Here is a 21,966-nt window from a genome sequence, read left to right on the forward strand (position 1 = left end):
TGCTTTATATGATAAATTTAATGTTCTATAAAATGCAAAAAAGTTTGTTATTTAAAAGGCTGACTCAGAAAGTATTCATATTATTTAAAGTGATATTCCTTGTGAAATTTGTGTATTAAATAAATTTTATTTTTCCTCTTTTATTCTTTTTAACATTAGAAATATTGTCCAGTGTATGTATGCGTGTTTTTCTTAAAGCAAAGCCACATTGGGATATCTGCTGAGTCTACCGAGGGGAAACAAACCCCTGATTCACATGATAATGCTGCAATCTTTGTGGTCTTCTTTGAGTGAACTGTAAAAGGATTACCCATATCCTGCCATATTACACAAAACAATCAAAAACAGTCATTTATACCACAGTTTAGTACATTATTTTACTTACCTAACATTAGTGGGGTTAAACTCTGGGGGAATAAAGGGGAAATATTCTTGCACTAGGCATTTTATAGATCTAAATACACTGTGGATGTAGTTTGCTTTTTTTGTTTTTTTTAATCAATAAATTCAACAATATTAGGGAGTTTGATGCCACAAAAATATTTTTATGTGAGTTTATTCAATGAAGATTCCTATACAACTTTAATTTTTTCATTATTTTTATTATAAAGCATGTGGATATCACATTCTTAAAACATATTTTATTCCATCAATACTATTTTATGTTTTCATTCTAGCTTTATAGATACAGAGCTTCGAGATAAGCAAAAGTAGAGCTTGCCTAAATCAACATCACGAACAGATGGTCTCAGTGAAAATGGAGTGTTTTTGTACAAAGCATCCAGAATCTTAGCCTTGACCTGAGTAATTGTATCACAGCTATTGACACGGCACTGTAGTTTTTCATCCAGTTCTTCGTGGACTGCCTGAATACACTAAGTACAATGGAATAATAGATACAACATCACTGACACACTCTTAACTGGGTGCACTTTTCTATTTCAGCATTAACATGTACAATTCAAAATATCTTCTACAGTTCTTGAGAAGTTGGGCATTGTTTTATCTTTAAGTAAAATCTGTAATCTGAAATTATTACTATGCAGTTATGACATGAATCTGTGTTTAAAGATACTATTATGGACTAAATGTTTCAGCTTGTTGCAACAATTATTTAAGTTAGTCTTACAACTTGAGTAAGAGGAAGTGAATATATACGATAAAAATCTTATTTAAATAAAATGTTCAAGACTTCTTATCATAATATTAATAGAAATGTTAACATGAAGGCAGAGAGTAAAACAACTCAAAAAATATATTCAAAAATTAAAGATGAGTTTTACATTCATAAATAGAAATTTCAATTTTGATAAAATAATAGCACAAGATATAAATACAAAATTAGAAAGTGGTTTTAAAAATATTGTTGTTCAAAATAACCTCTTAAGGAAGAATAATATAATAAAGATCACTTACAAGAAACTTTAGTGACTCAAGAACTTACCACAATGCTGAAGTCTGTTGGCTCACGAAGAAGTCGTTCTTCAGAAAGTGAATATCGAGCATCATGGGTAATAAAATCAACTGGGCCTTTTTCAACTTGATGTTTAATAGCACTGAACAGGAGAAACAATGAGCTACCTGCATAGTCCTAAAATATGAAAGAGACATTCAGAAGTTTTTATAGGTTAAAGAAATATAGCAGGCATAATGAAATATTTGTTTAACCTCACTCCTTAAAAATTTATTCCATAGTCTTAGACTACAAAATAGTATATTATCACTTATAAGTACAGAACTATTACTACTCTTAACCTGAAATTGCATCAAAATAAAAACAAATTCTTGGACCAGTATTGCAATACCAGAACACCAGAACAACAAGTGTTCAAATATCATACCACTCGGTTACCAGTTACCAATAAGCTCTGGTGAAATAAGACCTACATATTATTTGTATTTAACAAGATTAAATTATATAATGTAATTTCTTTCTCAAGCAATAACAAACCTTGAGTGTTGCAAATTTTACAGTTCAGATTAACAATTAAGTCGGTTATATAACACATTATGCGATGGTTCAAAAGAGCTTAGATAGCCATAAAATGTATAACTGTACAATGAATCTATCTAGATGCAAATATGCCAACCAGAATCCTCAGCTTAATTAATCAACCAAACCACAAAGGCTCAATTCTTAGCAGAACACCCCAACCCTATTAATCTTATTTTCTGTTTAAAAACCAATGGACTTCCTGAAACAAATTTTCAAAAAAATGTTTAATGATAAACAACAATTGAAACCTTTGTTTTCTCTCTCTCTTTTCAAAAATATGACTTTTGTCTAAACTTTATTTCTAGCAAAAAAACAAAACAATCTGAAAATGCTAAATAAGTAGTAGCTACTAAAATTAAATGTTTTATCTTACTTTTATATAGTTGTACATGCAGACAGCCATCCAGTTTGTTAGCAGCTTTTCTACCACTGATTCAGTCCTAGACAACAAAGTATGGTAAATAAAAAAAAACACACATTAACTGTGCAAGATAGCAAATTAAACTCTTATAAAATGGATAGCTAAATAGTTACACATTTATTTAATTAGTTAATATGTATTTTAACTAACATCAATTTTGTGCCTGATAAAGTACCTAGTTGTATATTTTTTATAAGATTTATTAATAATAAAAATTAAAAAAAAACAATGTTCACAGAAACTATGTATGTTTGTAGTCTAGTTGTGATAATTGTTTTAGTCTGAAGTTTATCTAAAGTTTAGAAAAGGTACGAGTACAAAAATGCTAAAAGCGATGTCTATTTCACACTACAAATATTTCTTATTACTATTAACATTAGTAAAAGTATAATTCTTTTCTCTTATAAAAAGTATTGGTGGTTGAGAAGTAAAGCCATTCTAACTCAAAGATTTTGGACAAATGGACCATTTTTTACTTTTCATATTAATATCTATTTTACGAGTTTAGGTGATAAAATTCTTAAAAAGTTCATATTTTGTGTACCAAAAATCTTCCTTTTTTTCCTCACCTGTACAATTTTACTCTATTTGCTACAGAAACAATGGAAATGTGTTGAGACTTATTGGGCTTAACAAAAATTGAGGATGGCCACACAACTAATGGAACCAATCAGAATTTAAGTTTAAAAAAAGAAAGAAAATCATTTCCAGAAAAGTTTTCTACAAAGGAGCATGCAAGTCCCACAAGGTTGTAGTGATCAAGGACTGGTATAAACATAACAGTATATAATCAGTGTTTTTAAGAATATAAAAAATTAACAGCAAGTTTAATCAAATGATGTGCAGTGACTTGATTAAAAAATATGACCAGTTATCTTCATTTGGAAATTATTTTGGAGTATTGTAGTTTAAACAACAGTTAGGTCTTGTCTGACATGATAGCATTTGGTAGTTATCAATGTTTACAGCTACAAAAAATCAATGATTTGAAATCACATTTGTAACTTGAGAGAACCAAAGTGATTAACTTTTCAATGTTCTATATTTTTGAAAGTTAGGGTAAATTATCATTGGCCTTCTTCTCAATTTTAACCATGAACCATCACTGGTAACAACACATTCTATCCACCATCTTTATTATTTAATTGTTAACCATAAAGGAACTCCACAAAAGTTAGCACCTACTTGAAGACAGATGTAAATGAATATACCAATGTAGTTTAAAGATTAACTCACTGAAAAAAGGATGTCTACACAAGGAAATGGTTAATTAATGGAAAATCTCTAGTAAGTATATCATTCAAATCGATAACATATAATCTAACAATTTTTGAGAAATGCTATTCCAGTGGAATGAATTAAGATAAATATTATTTTCTTATTCACAAAACATTTTTCATGGGATTACTTGACAATGAAATAGTAAAGTTGGAAATCTATTGAACTTTTTAACAACAATTGGATCATTAAAATATTTCAATAAAACCTTACAACATACCTTTAGTAAGTTCACTATTTAAAAAAGTTTAAATTGTAAATTTATACATTTTTAAAAATAAATAGGCATTCATTATGTTTGTAATAAATGATTTACTTGTTTTGAATTTAAGAAACCTACTGATACTATTCTATTTTGTTATTATTTAAGAGAATAAAGTTCATCCCTTCTAAATAATTTACAGGAAATAATGACATAAAGTAAAATGTATTTATACTATCAAATAATACTATACATAGAACTTAACAGCAAACTACTGAGCATAGTTTATGGTAAACTAAAGCAGAAATAGCACTAACAACTGATGAGCTTCAATGCATATAGAAATCTAACCTCCTAAGCATCAGCTGTGGATGTTTGGTTCCTACATACTTATGTATCAGTTTCAACAGAAGTTCTTGAAGTATCCTAAATTACAAATAAAGATGAACTCATTAATACACAAAGGTTTCAAGCATCATAAATACAAAAAACATTAATGAAAAAATAAACAACTATGAATTCAAATTCTTGCAAAAAATTGCTAGATTTAAACATTAATTATAAATTAAAATCTTGTTTGTGAAAAAAAAGTATATCCTTTGGTAAGCATTTAACCAATTGTTTTAATTGTGTAATGAATATGTCACATGCAGTTTTAACCTTACACAGTATACTTTGTTCATTAAAATATTATACAAAAGGTATTATTATGAAAATACAATCAATTTAAGTCATTCTCTAACTGCTTAGCAACTGTACTTACTCTGTAGCATAGTCTAATTTCTCCAACAAAATGATCATTACAAGAGATGCTACATTCACCCTGTTTGAGAAAAAATTAAATGTTACTTAGTTACCATGAAATCCTTGCTCTTGAAATATTTAAAATAAACAAACGGTTGACAGAAAATAAACTGGATGTACTTTCTTTAGAAATAAACTGTTGGTTGTATTCACAACACATCTGTAAATAAACGTATGTATGTTTTAGACAACAGTAGAAAATGTCAAAAATTAAAAAGAATTTATCAAAATCTTTAACTGTATTTTCCAAGAAATACATTTTATTAACTTCAAGATTAATATTTTTCACAGTATGCAGAGAATATTTAAGGTCTGTTGACCAATTCAGAAGATTATTTGGTTACTCTCACATTACATTTACATATAAATCAAAATAAGCTACTTAGTGACTGTTTTCTTAAAAGCATACTTGATCTATTTATTAAAAGTAATTTTGAGTAGTTTTTACAATTAGTACAGTAATATAAAACCCAAGGTGACTGAAAGTTTGCATACAAAATAATACTGATTAATATGGAAGTTAAATGTAATATGATTTTGTTAATTTCCAAAATTACTTTTGAAATTTGAGAATAATTTAACCTTCCGAGATAGAATTTTCAAACAATTTCATTTTGCTACAGATTTGACAGCCTACAATTTCTGAGAGAATTTGACATATGCCTTTATCAAATTTACAGTAATAAGAATGTAATTAATTGTAACTAACATACTCTCCAAAGGAGTTTGCTGTTGGGCAAAAAGCATCTTTATTTCCTGCATGGGACATGGTTTTTGTATGAAAACAAAAATGAAGAAATATATAAAATACATTCTATAACTTATCTGTAAATACTTCATGATCAATGCATTACAGAATACTGTTTAACCTTATCATGATTGGTTATGCCATACCATCACATTTGTTGACTTGTTTTCAAAATTTTATTGAACTATTTTATGAATGTATTCCAATAAGTTTGGTTTCAAATTTTACCATTATATATTAGTTAATTTCTTAATTTGAAAGTAAATATTAAAATAATTTACAAAATGATGAATGTAGCAGTGGTTCAAATTAGGTGTTTGTGATGTCAAAATGCAAATTAGGACCTTAAAACACCTCTCACCTCTTTTTGTTTTTGGAAATGGTCCCTCATATACACTTACTTTAATATATAACATGTGAATAACCAATCAAAAGCTCAGAATGTCCCCCTGTACACCTTCTCAGTCAGTCTAAAGAGCATGGAAGCCGTTTTGTTCTATCAAACCAAGATTTCAAACAGATAGTTTGTGTATTTAGTCTGCTCAAAATCATATATGTTTAGAGACAAAATACAGCTTGGTTGTTAGGCTTGATATACTAGAGTGGAATGTTATGGTATTAATATACCTATTTATCATTTTTTAAAATTATTTCAAATATGTACATAAAACTAAAACGAAAAAAGAATGGTTTTTCATCCTCCACACTCATATTTGATATACCTATACAAATTATCAGAAGGTTTGTTTGCTACAAATTCTACATTTCAAGAAGAATATGTTTAGTCCAATAATGCATAGCTAAGACAGGTCATTTTGTAAAAGGTCAGTTTTGTGTTCTTGGATACAGTAACATGAATGCACATGCACTGTGTCAGTACAACTTCTGTAATGTTAACCAGGCATGACTGAAAGGGCATTAATAAATATATATAAATGTATAATGTTATGAGATTTAAGCTATTTAAACTAAACATTTGTCTTTTTGTATTATAATTTGTAGTCATTTTAGAATAAAAAAGGCATAATTTATATTTATTTCCTAATTTTTTATGGTGATTACAAGGTCAGTCAAATTGCTGAACCCCATATAGTTAGGGTAAAGAAAATAACAGATAGTTTTATTGAAAACAAACATCTGAAATGTATTTAGAAGGTTTTAAAGATTACACAAATAGTATTTGATATTTTTGTAATAAAGAATAATTTTTAATCATAACATAAAAATCACTTTGTGAAAATACTGAATCTGTTTTGTCACTAGTCTGAGTGCAAACAAATCTTTGGTATAAATACTTCATTAAAAACTCTGATGTTTTGTATACAAAAGATTTGCAGTCTTTACTAAACGTCTGCCAAATGTTGTGAAGGTACACATACTGTGCGAAATGTTATAGTATAAATACTTAACTTGTGTATATTGTACTGAGTCCATCAGTTAAGGTACAAAACATTTTCAGTTACAAGATGTGTTTTCAGTTTGTAGTGATCAGTATAGTGTGAAACATGATATTTGTAAAATTATAAAATTCGAATTTTTCTTTAAACCTTTTTCACCTATTTCTTGTAAAGAAAGATAAAAAGTTGAATTTCACACTTACTTGTCTCTAATTGTGAAGGTTTTCTGGTTTTCTAATGTATCAATGAAGGTTAACAAGAAAGGCTTACAGTAAAGCAGTTGTTCAAACTGGGTCATTGCCAATTGATGTGTGGTTCTAGGTCCATTCAGTTGCTACAAATACATTAGAATAAAAAGCATATGAAATTTCTTAAGTTAATTGGTAATACACCAGTGGTGACATGACATTTAGAAAAAACAAACAAATATGCACATTACTTATTAATTATAAATTCAGATAGTTAAAAGCTCTATCTCCTTTAATTCATCGATAATCATATAAAACATGCCACTCTTAATTATTTTTATGTTGTATGAAGTACTCATAAATCCCTCATACACAACTTAGAGTTTAACAATCATCTTATATATGTACTATACAAAATTTGAGGTGTTATCTTAGATAAAATAATACATTTCTATCTGATCTTAAACCAATATTTCATCTCCAGTTAAAAAAATTCATGTGACAGATATGAAAGACAGTTCCCCTGTAAAAATGTTTCCTTAGCAAAACAAGTATAATGCAAGTAAATCATTAACGAAATGCACACCACTGTTACTTGTTTAAATATTTCATAGTTCATGCAAAAGGTAATTTTAACATTGATGCATTTTTCACAAACCTCAAAACATTGAAGACATATTTTGAAATAATCAATAAAATAGTTTATCAATTTTCTTGAACAACAATTACATGCATTTATGAAAACCTGTTTATTTGGAAAATTATATTTCAATGGATAAAAATAATTTTGCTAGACACAAATATGGCAAAATTTAATCTTTAGATCTTAAACTTTGTTTATATGAGAATCCTCTACATTATTTATAACCCACGACATTTAGAGCTTATGTTATCACTCACACTTTACATTATTTTACTGCTATCTGGGGTTTAACAGTATTATAATGTCAGTAAATGAAAACTATCACACGTTATCACTGACTTTCACTAAAAGGATGACTGGAGTAGAGTTGATAATAATTTGACAAATGAATAAATGTCAATATTCCAAGTCAAATTGATACATCACAATTATGCTTATAAGTAAGCTTCTAGCACATACACCACACATTTAGCCATCAAAGAATGTCATTAATATCAAGTTTGAAGATTAGTCACTTCCTTCTCATTACTTCATTCTCATTGTGTATGCAGAATATATAAATGAATGTAAAGCATTAAAAAAATCATAATATGTGCTATCAGGAGGTAATATAAATAGAAACTGTTAGATCCATTGGGAAATTCCATACCTTTGATTTGTTTAATACAGATAAGCAACTGAACTGTGTTATATCATAATGTTGTTTTTTTAGAATAGTTAAGCTAAAAAGAAAAAAGAGTAACTCTTAAAAATCCACTAACTTGCATCTTGTAATGGTTTTATTAAAGATCTTTGAATCTTGGTAAAAAAACTAAGTCTTTACCTATCAAAATAGTGTAGAATATATTAAATCTTTCTAGTAAAGCACTAATTACATTGTTAAAAAAAATTTCTGAAGTCACCTTACATGCAATATCTTGTGATTAACAATTCATGTGCTTTTTAACATATAAAGCAAATTACATTTAATCTGTCAAATGGGCAAACAAAATTTGATAAAGACCACTGTCAGAGATTAAAGAGAGCCCTGAAATTGTCCCCTAACTATCTGAAAGTTTGTACATGAAAAATCCACTATATTATAAAAATGTGAACATGTTACATTTCTACTATTCACTAACAGGAGCAATGTACAACTGGCAAATAATTATTAATAAAATGGTATAACTTAACTTGGCAAAACTTCTACAAGAGTACATGCAACAATATTTTTATATAAAAAGTGTTTTATTGGTTAATTCTTTAAAAAATACAATTTATGATTCTAATCCTTTCATTTGATAAAGTTTAACCTTAATACAGATCAAAGCAAGCAGAATTTTATTGCAACAAGTCTAAGTTGGTTAATTTGATTCTAAGCATTCATTAATATCACAGGCATACAATGGTTTCATTGTTTTGAAATTTTTACATATTCTACAGTAATTCCTGTACACTGAATCTGAGAATCATATCCATGTTTTTCCATCATGTACAGATTTATTTTACAAAATGTTATATGCACTTTTACAGAAGTGAATCATTTTCCTTGAAATTGGGTTAGATTTGTTATGCTTAAGATGCTGACATCCACTGGCTACAGATTTTTCTATATCAATCATGGTAAAATTTCTCCTTAAACTCCTTCATAAATGGATTTTCTGCCATCTCTTGGAAGAACACTCTCATTACAAATTTTTCTATATCAATCATGGTAAAATTTCTCCTTAAACTCCTTCATAAATGGATTTTCTGCCATCCCTGGAAAGAACACTCTCATGACAAATTTTTCTATATCAATCATGGTATTTTTTACCTGGATTTTCTGCCATCCCTGGGAAGAACACTCTCATTACAAATGTTCGATGATCTAAAGTTGGGACACCTGTGGTCTGAATATCCTTGTTAAGATCAGTCATATCTGTCTGAAGTTCAGCAAATGCTGCAATATAAATAACAGTAACAAAGTCATGAATAATAGAATAACATGAACTAACATGCATTTCAGAGATCTAAATGACCACAATACTCCTTTTTGTTAAAGTAAAAAAAAAATTACTTAAAGTCATTTACTTTGTTTTTATTCTAGTGGTAAACTAGTTAGTTACTATAATTTTCTGACAAGATCATTACTTCCTACCTTGTTTACATTCAGATCGTACACTATTTTCAAGTGTGTCCATTTGAAGCTGAATCCTCTTATATTCTCGCTCTGCCTGAGAACTTTTGTATCTTAAAACAGCCAGAATAATGAGAGTAACCACCATCAATAAGGCTCCACCTGCTGCAATACCTCCTATAGCTTCAGGTGGAAATTCATATATCTTGGTGACTTCATAGCGCAAGTAACCAACCTCATAACGAAGGTTTTCCCCAACCCTAACCTGCAAGTAGTGTTGAAAAACTAAATAAAGTAAAATAAAATTTAAGTATGTGAATAATTAGGAAATTTAAATTATATTGATAAAAGCTTAATACATTGAAAGTTTGATCAAGTTTTAAAAACAAAAATAACAAATAGCTTTTTTTTGTCTTACAGATACATCTATGGAAGTATTATGCATTAAGCATTCAAATTAAATCCACATCTCTCACCATAAAAATAATAATAATAAAGTGCTAACTAACAAGAGCCACAGAAGATATTTTAGAGGATTGATAAATTCAACTATATACTGAAAAAGCAATTAATTTCAATGCAAAGAATTCTGACTGAAAGGAATGGTTGTACACAGAAATGTATAGGGTTTAAACTCTCAAGTAACATTTAACTGTACTAGACCATAAATTGGCTATTGTATCAACAGGAATAACCCTCATTCATTATGGAATCAATAAATTAAGACTTTGCATTTTAGTTGTTATTAATTGATATTATAAATTATACAAATACAAATGATAGATGAAGGTATTTATATATTTGGTAATTTGCTTAATCCATGAAGATAAATATATTTTAAAAAATGTATTACAATTGTAAAGCTAAGGATAAAATTTAAAGCTTACCACAACTAATGGTAAGTTATTTTCTGTTGTTCTTCCCAGTTCATCCATACCAGGTGGTTGCACCTCTGGTGGCAGACAGACCAGCTGTGACATGCTCAAAGATGTCAAGTTACATTTGCGTGTACCAATAGTAACATTCACTTCTTTCTCTGTACTTGCTAGCCTCATGTTTTCACCCTGTTGGATCATTTTGTCCCAAACACTTTTTTAACATAAAATTATAACATTTTGGTTATTTAGATGAAATTTGTTTATGTCTAAGTCAAAGGAAGCTAAAAAAGCATTACAAAAATTACTGTAAGTAAACAGACTATTTCTTCTTTAACACGTTGGTTCCCAAGCCTATTTTGCCAATACTTTCCAGGGTCTCACTAATCATTTTCTATTTTTCAGGAAGAGTGTATATGTAACCATTGTGTGCCAGCCAATAAGTGGCCCTTTAAAAAGAATAAAGCATGACTGACCTGCGAGTCTCACTGAGATTATCACAACCCACCAGTGGGTTGTGTGGGAGCCCAACGTGTTAAAAAAAATAAAAGTTTCTCTCTTTAACAACATATGCACACATACACACATAAATGTATATGTACCTAACTATAGCATCTTTCAAATACAATAAGTTGACTAGATATTTGAGAAAATTTTAATTATGACAAGTATTTACTAATAGTTTTGATTTGATATGAACAATAGCTGTTACTTTTGTATTAATTATTAAAAAAAAAGAGTTGATATTCCCACAAAGAAAAAAAATGAGGCTATTTTCATATAAAAATTTAAATGTATGCATGATTCATGTTTATTGGGAGTAATGAGTGATAAAAACTACATTATATGAGGTTAATAATTATTAAAATATCTGATTAATCACCTCAATAACAAGGCTCTCTCCCTTGTATAACTTAATTCCTTCATTTACAAACTGTGCATAATCTGGATCAGGCACATATTGCAAGTTGGTCTCAAGTGTTTTGTAATAACGTTCCAGCTCTCGGACTGACTGAACATCATCCATCACAAACCCAATCCTCAGTACAATATTTTTGATTCTGTGATGTGAGTGAATCTGAGGCTTACTTCTTCTATACACCTCTGAATGTACAGCTGGTGATGGACACATCATCATGCTGGCATTAACAACTGTGCAAAACTATGTAAAGAATCAAAATTTTACATACTTTTATACATTTGTATTGTGAAACCTTATCAATGAACTAAGATGTTTAAGAAACAATTTGAACTAATTTGTAAAACCTATAAGAACATTATAATTGTGTATATAGTCAAAAAAAAGGAACACAACAATAATAAATAGTAGTTATACATTTTTATACTGATAGACAAATTTATCTTTTTCAATGAGGTCTTAATCTCAACAAAAACTTACTGTTTTATTCACTACTCCTGTATGACTGAAAACCAACATTTGTGGCTGCTGAATGGAAGTTAAGTTTGTACCAATCACTCTGAGAACTCGGCCACCACTAAAATATCAAAAACAGAGGTTCACTTGTTGGAAGATTTCTAGAATAAAAAAATTCTTCAAAAGAAATAAAAGTTTATCATTTGAATATAATATTTCATTATCAATATGAAATTACAATCATCATTTTTCTTAATTACAGGGTCAGTCCAATATATCAAATCCATGCATTTTCAGTTAAGTGTGAGAAGCTAACAATGAAGAAAAATTTTTGTAAGTATATAAAAAATATGTTTTACTTCATTATTTTAACTGATCACTTTACCATTTCATACAGTGTTTCAGTATCCTTATCTTTTGTGAAAGGTATGCCAAATTCTATCCACAAATTTACAGTTTCACTTTTCCAACATTTCCTCACCCATACAGTCAAATTCCTCATTTCCTAATTACCTAATAACTCTCTGTAATTTCAAAATTAAGTTTTATGGACACTATTTACCCAGAGAAGAAACTTATTTGTATGAAGCAAAGTATTTAGACATTTAATCATTTCAACGTTACTAAGGTTATATATTTTTCATACCCATTCTTTTCACTCACCTGAAGTAACTTCTTAGTGGCTCAATTCTTTTAATGCTAGGGTCTTGTGTGTAGAGAAATGGATCTTTAAGGCTTAAATTGGTATTATCAATCCTTAATAACAGTTGCTTAATACTATAAGATGGCACAGGGGCACGTGTAGTACGACAGCTTAACTGGCTACTACTGGCAAGTGGCCTAAAACACAAAACAAGAGACAATTCTCAGTGTAAAAATTTACAGCAGTTTTTTTTAAGTTCCTATAGAAAATTACATATAATAAAATAGTAAAATATCATGCTATTACTATTAATTTAAACCATTTACTATTCTCAAACAGAAAAATTATTTCATATAGTATCCAACGTTTATGGTATCTACTGCTTAGTTATGATTAATGACTTGGTTAAATGAAAACCTTGAACGACATTTCACAACAAAACAGAAAACAAGGAAAACAAAGTTATCATTAATTATTCAATAGATCTAACCTTTTGAAAAAATTGGCAAAAAACAGTTACAGACTGTATTTACAAGATTTGAAATCTAGGCCTATGGGACTGGATTATACTCCTGGCAAAGAATGTTGATGAAGATGTGCCTATAATTTAGTTGTTTGGAATGATTTTGCTCATTTATGGAGGCCTGGACTGTGCAAAATCGGTTATTTTTCCAATGTTATCATGTTCAGTGTCACCCTAAATGCCATAAGAAGTACACACCTAACAATTTCTTACTTATTAAAACATATTAATTGCAAGGCCATTTATATTCTGTAGTTTCCTCCAAGTTATTCTTGTATTTAGGGAATTGGGCTTATTTAGAGTTGAAGTCATTTAAATGAAATATTTGTATTATAAAGTTTTTTTTTTACTTATTGGTAAACTGTGTTTTATCTAGTATTAATAATACATTTATGTCATATTTCAGGAAATGAAATAGTAAAGAATGGTTCAGTTATTTACTTGTTAAGAGTTTTAAATAGATTTTATTTGAAAAGGATGAATCTTTATAAAGGTACAATTCATGTCAAAAACAAGAAAAAAAACTACAGTACACTTATTCAGTTGAAAAATACAGGTTTTAGCAAATACAAAAGTTGTAGCAAAAGATTAGTCTTACTACAATTTTTATATTATTTTAATCACTGATAACATTTTCTGAAAATTCTAGTATTCCACAAAATACTACTGAGAATATGTAAAAAAAATCAAAATGATATTTTAAAATGTGCACTTTAGAAAAGCTGTCATTTAAGAGAGTGTCTCTATAAAAAAAATACAATGTCTTATGAAAATAATATACTGAACACTAAACTAACAATGAATACCAACATTTTTTACCAACAATGATATCAGAAAGAAAAATGATTTACAGAATACATAAATAAATAATTTCTCAGCTTTAGATGCTGCTATAACAATGTAGCCGAATGTGTTTTAGTTAGTAATAAGCATTAAATCTTGTAAATTATACTTAGACAAAATAATATGTACAAAAACTTTTAAAAACAAAGTTTTTCTCCCTATTATACAAATATTTCTCTTGGCACACTACTTAAATGTATTTAATCTTTGAAACAGGTAAACATTTAAAAACTGATAGTTTCAATGTACAAATTAAAAACCATTTGTATAGGAAATGGTTACTTAATAAAGCAACATTGTGTCATTTTACAGAAACAATTAGTCAATTTGATGATAATGATAAAAATACCTTTCTACTCGGCATGGAAGATCATTAAGAAATATTTCCACTTCACTTCCAATGTTCAAATTCTTTCCAGTGAGGTAGACTCTTGTTCCACCAGATTGGGGACCAAGCTTTGGATACATGTTATTCAGCATAACCTCCTTTAACAATAACAAGAGTAATTATTTAAAGTTTCTATACATATTTACCACACATAAAATCTGATTATTATAAAAAAAACTGCATCAATACAGAACCTCCTACTTTTATAGCAACAGGAATAGCAGTAATCAAGTTAACATGGGTGTTTGTGTGTACGTGTTGGAGGGAATTCATACGATTGTAATTTAATTTCACAAGTTCAGTTAAAACATGTTCTGATTCTCCTAGAAAAATATTAATTAGACAGATACATTAAACTATTCTAAGTTCAGAGTCAACAAATTCTATACTTCTATATTTGAAGTAAGATGTAAAAAAAAGAATTACATATTTCTCAGTAACATTTAAATAAATCTGATAAAACTTAATCACATTTTACTGCTCCACATGTCAGAAGCACAAGACATTTTCTATTTACTAATCTAATTGATCGTACATTTAGTTGCCTATTATGCACGTCTCTGAGCTTACTGTACAAAAATATTTTTAAAAAATATGCTGTAACTTTAAATATTCTGTTTTACAAACACTTAATTTTTTTTGCTGAATAACGCTACCATTCCAAGGTAATATGTGCATGCCTATACCTTAGACTGATCTCATAAAGTGGTTCAATTCAGCTGTTCACTGTAGGAATTAATTGCACAACTAGTTATGGGGGACTAAAACATTATAAATGTAATATGTTATCTGGACTAAAATAATAAAAATGCCTCCATTTGTATCATCAGTATCCTATAGCTTATTTATGGACAAGAAAAAAAAAAGTTTGAAACAAATATTTTGTCTGCTTGTATTCATCCCTAAACAATTTTATTTGCAAAAAAAACTAAATCTATCATAAGTTCAAATCTTATTAAAATTAAACTACATGATGTTTAATTACCTCCTCTAAATAAGGTAATTTCATCTATTCATCATGAAACAGCCCTTCATTTATCAACTGATGTTACCATAATTAATTAAGAAAGGTCTGAACTGTAATTAATCACTATGATGGAAGTGTAATTTTTCATTGTCTGTTTATTATTATACACTGACATTAATCACAAAGCTTAGCTCTCACATCTGTTAAGCACAGAACCCACCACATTCATCATTTCCTTACATAATTTCCTTCAAACACACTTTGTAACACCTAAGAGTATGAAGTATTATAATGACTACAGTGTCACCTGCTACATGCTGTTCCAAGAGTTATTTTAAGTATACAAAACTCATCTGCACAAGCTGTGTGTTAAGTAAATCTAGACTAAAACTATTTAATGACAGAATTTTATATATGAGACAAGTGTCTTTACATAATACTGGTAGCTAAAGAATTTGTGGTCAAAGGAAATGCTATGATAATGATACAGCATATACATAATAATTTTGATTCAACTTTCTTTTAAATAGTTATTTTATTTAATTACCACAAAAAATGCTATGACAAGTAACAAAATATAGCAACAAGTAACCTAGCTATAAAGAAGGCTAGTATTTACAAAATTTCAAAATTAATTATATCACATGACAGAACTTCACAATATATGAGGGATTTAAATTTCATCTCAATGCGTGTGCTTTATCTTTTATTTTTGTAAATGTACTTACACTGAAATTAAATCAGTCATGGGTATATAATGGTGTAACAAATATGTCAAAGAAAGTAATATTTTTTAATCATTCTTACAAATACAACATACATTCTCTTTAAAGGACATTCTTGTAACTTTTTAACTGCAGTTATTTCTATCTTGACCTCAACTTAGTTAAAGAAAACAAAAGCAAGTACATAAAGACAACATTCAACAATGCACAGTTAAAAGTTTGAAAATAAACTACTTCAGTGTGTTAAGAAGTATAAACTTTTAAATATTTTGTTAAAAAATAACTTTTGCAAAACTTATGCTATTTCATTAATGCTCAACACTAATCATTTAAAAGGCTTTCCATAATATTAAACACAAATTTTATTTGCTTAGTACAAAAAATAAATTTTCAAAATAGATAGATGATTACAACTTCAAAAAAGCCATATCAATTAATTGTTCATAGGCTTCAAATATATACTTTTTTATTCATTTTAAATAGCTGCAAAATTTAAGATAGTAATCTATTGTTTATTTGGTTATAATAAACATTATGTAGATATTAAGTAAATGTAAATTGTTTTGCAACTAATCACATTCCATTAAGGCACCATTGAATACATTTACACATTTAAAAAAGGATGACAATTAGAGTATAACAAAACGTCCACAAAATATAGTAAAATTTACTATCCAAACTGTACAACTAATATACATATGCACATAACAATTTTCATTGCAGCTTACAAATATCTTTATAAGTAGAAAACTTAGTCACAAACATTGATCAACTTTTCACTAGAAATGTAGAACATTAAAGTTGGTTTTTAATTTTTTGTACCTTGTAATAAAACAGCTCCTGTGCTTTAGTAACTCCAGCTTTATTTCCTACCATGAGAACAGCTTCCATTGGAGCTAAACTTGGACCAGTCCGACATGCCACTCTAGAATTATGTAGCACTAATTTAATGTTCTTCATTAAATGAATATATTGCAAAAATGTTTGAACTATATTAAAAGTAATTTATTCCAAGTACACAAAAATAAATATATTTCATATAACCTCCATAAAAAGACACATAAAATAAATTTTCTATAAGTGTGGGGGATAAGATAGCTAACTGGATAGAAGAATGGCTGGAAAAAAAAAAAGTTGTTATAAATGGAATACAAAACTGGATTAATGTTGCAAGTGGAGCACCTCAGGGCTCAGTCTCAGGACTTTTGCTCTTTTTGGTTTATATCAATAACATAGATGAAGGAATAATCAATAAATTACTTAAATTTGTAGATGATATTAATGTCTTGGGTGTTGCTGGCTGTGAAGAGGAAGCTGCTGATTTACAAAAGGATTTAGATTATTTAGTGAGATGGGTTTTAATTATAATAAATGCAAGATAATGGAAGCAAATTATCATAATTTGAACTATAAATATCATCTGAATGAGAATAACCTTAAGATTGTCATGAAAGAAAGGGATATTGATACAGTAGTTGATCAGTCTCTTGACCCATCCAAGCAGCATGCTGTTGCTAGTGGTTTACACAAATAGGATTTTAGATTGTATCTACAGAAATATTGAATACAAGTATAAAGAGCTTATAATTTCATTCCATGAGTCACTGATTGGGCCACATCTGAAGTATTGTGTTCAGTCTTGGGCTTCTTACCTTAGAAACAATGCTGAATTGTTTGAAAGGGTTCATAAAAGGGCTACTGGGATGATACTTGGGATAGAAATTTTGTCATATGGAAACAGGCTAAGATATTTGAAATTTTCTCTTGAAAAAGGAAGAGTTAAAGGAGATTTGTTTGAGGTGTTTAAGATTGAAAAAGGATTTGATAGTGTTTATATATCATCATTTTTCCTACTTAAAAGCAAGAACAATAAGACTAGGGAACAAATATAAATTTTAGCAGGGCAGGAGCCATCATCAACTGAAACAGGTTTTCTAACAGGGTAGCTCAAAAATTATGTTTTTAGCTGAAAAACGTCAAAATGATGTATTTGTGACCACTGCATTGTAAAAACAATTGTTGGATTTTATGCCACAAGTAGCAACACCAAACCACAACTAAAATAGCTACTGTGTACCATGCAATACATTCCACAGAAATTGCATACTCAGTTTATTTTTTTAATTTAGATATAGCAGTAATTTCCACACAAAAATTACTTTTGTAATTTGTGATGTTCTGAGTGACTTATAGTTAGAGTGTAATCCCCGATTTAATAGATTCAAACTAAAGAGTGCGAAAACCTCCCTTTGTAAATTCCTGGCATGGCCTGCTGGTTAAGGTGCTTAACTTACAAACTGTGGATCATAGAGCATTATAGTGTAACAATCAATCCCACTATTTATTGATGAAGAGCAGCCCAAGAACTGGCAGTTAACAGTTTTGAATAGCTGTTTTCCCTGCAGTCTGTCACTTCAAAATTATATAGAACAGCTAGCATAAACAGCCTTCAATTAAGTGGTTTTGTGCAAAATTCAGTATTACCCAAAACAAGCTGCCTATGTAGATCATAACTAAAAATTAATAATGTGTGCAGAAGTCTTCTTATGACAGTATATGATAGAAAATATCAGTCACTGTGTTAAATACTTATAATTCACATTGCATGCTTGTTGTTTCTTATAAAAATTATGAATTATAAAGAAATGTTTTTCACATAACATTAAAAAATGTTAATTTCATTGAAGGTTTGCAAGAATACTACATTCAAAGTTTCTAAAAGGTATTCATAATCCTCTATACAAATAGACCACGTGAACATCTTCAGTGATGCATTAAGGCTGTCATAGTAATCATAATACCAGAAGGGTTACTATACATTATGTTACATATATAATATGAGCAAAATTATACTTAGAATATACAATTATCACTTAATTAAATTTATTACTGTGGGTTAATCTTTATTATGATATTTTATGTAACAATGACATAATTTTTACACATAATCATAAACACCTTTAACCTACTTGAATGCTTATTATATTTTCAGGACTATAATGACTGAGAATGTAAAATCAAATTTCAGTAAATGTTTTTATCCATGTATGTAGCTCAGAGTGCTTGTTTATTTAGAATCTCTCTTATTGTCATACTTAATATGTGTATACATTAAAAAGGAAAATAAAAATATTGACAATACCTCACAGAAATACTGTATTGCTCAGGAATACAGTGTATTCCTCCAATGGTGATTTTGTCTTTTATTTCTTCCTCACTAGCTCCAAGGTTGGAACCTTCAATGACTACTAGGGTTCCTCCTTCAATTGGTCCACTTAAAGGGTGAATCTTCAAAACCAAAACAAATTATATTCATTAATTATAAAAGTAATAACCTGAAAACAAAAATTAAACATTAGGTAAATATTTAAATCAGCTTATATGATTGTCACTCACTTAACACTAAACATAAAAGAAAATTGCTTAAAAGGCCAATTTGCAAAAATTATGTTTGGTTCAAAAATTTTGGGAAGATTGAGATCTGAAGTCAGTAATGTAATTATTTGGATATTAATAATTATTATGTGTTTGTAAGCACATGCCATGATGTAAGTATGCACACTATGTCACAAAACAATCATTTACTTAACAATTCTTTAACAAATTCACATACACACAGACACGTAAATGCTTTATTATTCACCACATATTACAAACACTGCTTACCCAGTCTATACGAGGTCGAGGGCAAGAGCTAACAATGGGTTCTGTACAAGACCCACTGTAGCCACAACTGCTTCCACACCATGCACAATGATACTGGTGGCTCCTAGTCAGACATAACGAACAGTCTGCCCGCCCACTATGACTTCCCAATAGGTGGCATTTATACAAGGTTACTAGATAAAAACAAAATCTTTCTTAAGTGACATAATGTGTCTGTTTTATTTTAAATAAACTTGTGGGTCATCTGATACATCAACAAGAGAACAAAATTAGTAGGCTAGTATTAAGCAGATAATGCTTAGTTTTACTCTTCAAGCCTGTCTTATAGCTCAAACTCATTTAGAAATAAAATTGTGTGTGTGTGTGTGTGTGTGTGTGCATATATCTCTGACAAATATGAGATGAAGCAGTTATTGATGCAATACTTGTGTTATAAAGAATCTTCATTTAAGTTATTTTTGAATACATTAATAACAAATGATACACACATAAGTTATAGATTTACAATGATATAAATACATGCTAAGAACAGTGAGATAGGACCAAATAAAGTAGTTTTCATGAGTGTATAATTTTACAATAAAATTTAAACCACTTATTACTATTTAGGTACAAAGTACTTGTGCTCAGTCTCCTGTATTTTTGTGTAACTCTTGTTTCATAATAGCTAAATACACTAAACAACTTTAATATTTAAATTATATTATTTTTGATAACATTAATAATGTGTATTAACAAGACTGTTCCTACAATGGACATTGTGTACTTTTTTGTTTTTGTGTGTGTAATTGAGGTAATTAATATCAAGTAATATTCAATTCAGAAATATTAAATATGTTAATAACTTGGTTCATAAAACTAGATATTTAAAAAAAACAACTAAAAACTTACTATTAGTCCTGTCAATGAAGGTGTCTCCATTCCACATAACTGTTAAGGTGGCTTGCACTTTTCCTATATCACTTTGATATGTGTACTATAAAGCAACACACATAATTCTAATGATTAAAATAAACTAAAGTACAGGATAAGTTACACAATTATTCACAACAGATATATAATGCTAAAATGCTGCATCTTACAAAACTCAGATCTATTACTCATCATATGCTGGATACAACACATTTGATAAACCTGTAAATCTTTTTAAGTATCATATTTGCACAAACAAGTTGGTCAGAATACCAGTGATTTCAAACATTTTTATGAGTACTTTTATGTTTCTTCTCATTTATTATAATAGTACCCAGGATTAGTTTGCTGTTATTACTGAATCTTATGAATTATTAGTTTACTATATACTCACTAAAATGATTGATTTTACAAGCTCTAACTATTTGTAATTTTATGTCGGAATGTTAATTAACAAGCAAAAGTACCTGTTCCCAATAACAGGAAATATTTAAGTTAATCTATCAACTTAAATTATTTCATGGACTTTAAAAAGGTTAATTGGGTTGCATTCTTGCTTTCACTCAGAACCAAAACTCTAAGCTACTTATACTGCCCACATCAAAAAGTAATTGTTGACAATTTCAGTCATGCTAAGAGACCTTCAATAATAATTTGTGGTAAATCTAAATTTTTATTCTTTAAGTCACATTTTAAAATGTGAATGACAGTGTAGTTAATTCCTAACAACTTAGTCTAGAATATCATGCCCATGAAATAAAATGTGGCATCAACAATATTCACACTTGTTTTGCCATTATTTCAAAATGAGTGCTGTCTGCATGCATAGCTCTTGAATGGGAAACAAACAGACAGACACTTGGACAGACACCACAGTTCACACAATGTATATATATTATACATTTGTTGCTCTATAAAGTTTAAGATTTCATGCCAATTGTCTAAAAGATTATTAATTCTTATTTTACAAGTTAAACAGAATATTACTTAACAAATCTGACAATCTTTGCTGGGCAAGTCTATTGGCAAACAATGAACAAGAATTACTAATAATTAATGAAAATTCTCATTAAAATGTCTTTTCATGGTAAATATCTTTTCACCCAAGTAAAAAGACCATAGGCAGGTAAGCAATAAGTTCATAGACTTACAATGGGTTCAGTTGGACAGAGTACAGGCATCCCACTATGTAGCTCTGCATTAAGAAATCACAACAGTTAACAACAATCAAATCAAAAATATGGATATCAAAAGTTCATTTGTTTCAAATATTC

The 21,966-nt window shown here is 28.8% G+C and overlaps 1 protein-coding gene across 8 annotated transcripts in view; it reads right to left on the minus strand.

The window, feature by feature from the left end:
• Positions 1-21,966, minus strand: part of LOC143239881 (plexin-B-like) — a 172,414-nt gene that overhangs the window by 14,028 nt on the left and 136,420 nt on the right. For 7 of the 8 annotated variants that reach the window (XM_076481492.1, XM_076481495.1, XM_076481491.1 and 4 more), the window contains 18 exons: positions 20,672-20,756; positions 19,781-19,953; positions 19,257-19,402; positions 16,937-17,039; positions 14,384-14,520; positions 12,689-12,865; positions 12,050-12,146; positions 11,534-11,812; positions 10,663-10,839; positions 9,797-10,040; positions 9,474-9,598; positions 9,292-9,309; positions 7,050-7,180; positions 4,661-4,720; positions 4,249-4,323; positions 2,370-2,436; positions 1,445-1,591; positions 722-875 (listed from right to left, as the gene is read on the minus strand). In XM_076481492.1, the coding sequence (XP_076337607.1) occupies positions 722-875; positions 1,445-1,591; positions 2,370-2,436; positions 4,249-4,323; positions 4,661-4,720; positions 7,050-7,180; positions 9,292-9,309; positions 9,474-9,598; positions 9,797-10,040; positions 10,663-10,839; positions 11,534-11,812; positions 12,050-12,146; positions 12,689-12,865; positions 14,384-14,520; positions 16,937-17,039; positions 19,257-19,402; positions 19,781-19,953; positions 20,672-20,756 (2,395 nt within the window). Of the gene's footprint in view, positions 1-721; positions 876-1,444; positions 1,592-2,369; positions 2,437-4,248; positions 4,324-4,660; positions 4,721-7,049; positions 7,181-9,291; positions 9,310-9,382; positions 9,401-9,473; positions 9,599-9,796; positions 10,041-10,662; positions 10,840-11,533; positions 11,813-12,049; positions 12,147-12,688; positions 12,866-14,383; positions 14,521-16,936; positions 17,040-19,256; positions 19,403-19,780; positions 19,954-20,671; positions 20,757-21,966 lie in introns of all 8 variants that reach the window. The other variant, XM_076481490.1, reaches the window with a different exon arrangement.

This window comes from Tachypleus tridentatus, chromosome 13 (genome assembly GCF_004210375.1).
Source record: "Tachypleus tridentatus isolate NWPU-2018 chromosome 13, ASM421037v1, whole genome shotgun sequence".
Lineage (NCBI taxonomy): Eukaryota > Metazoa > Arthropoda > Merostomata > Xiphosura > Limulidae > Tachypleus > Tachypleus tridentatus.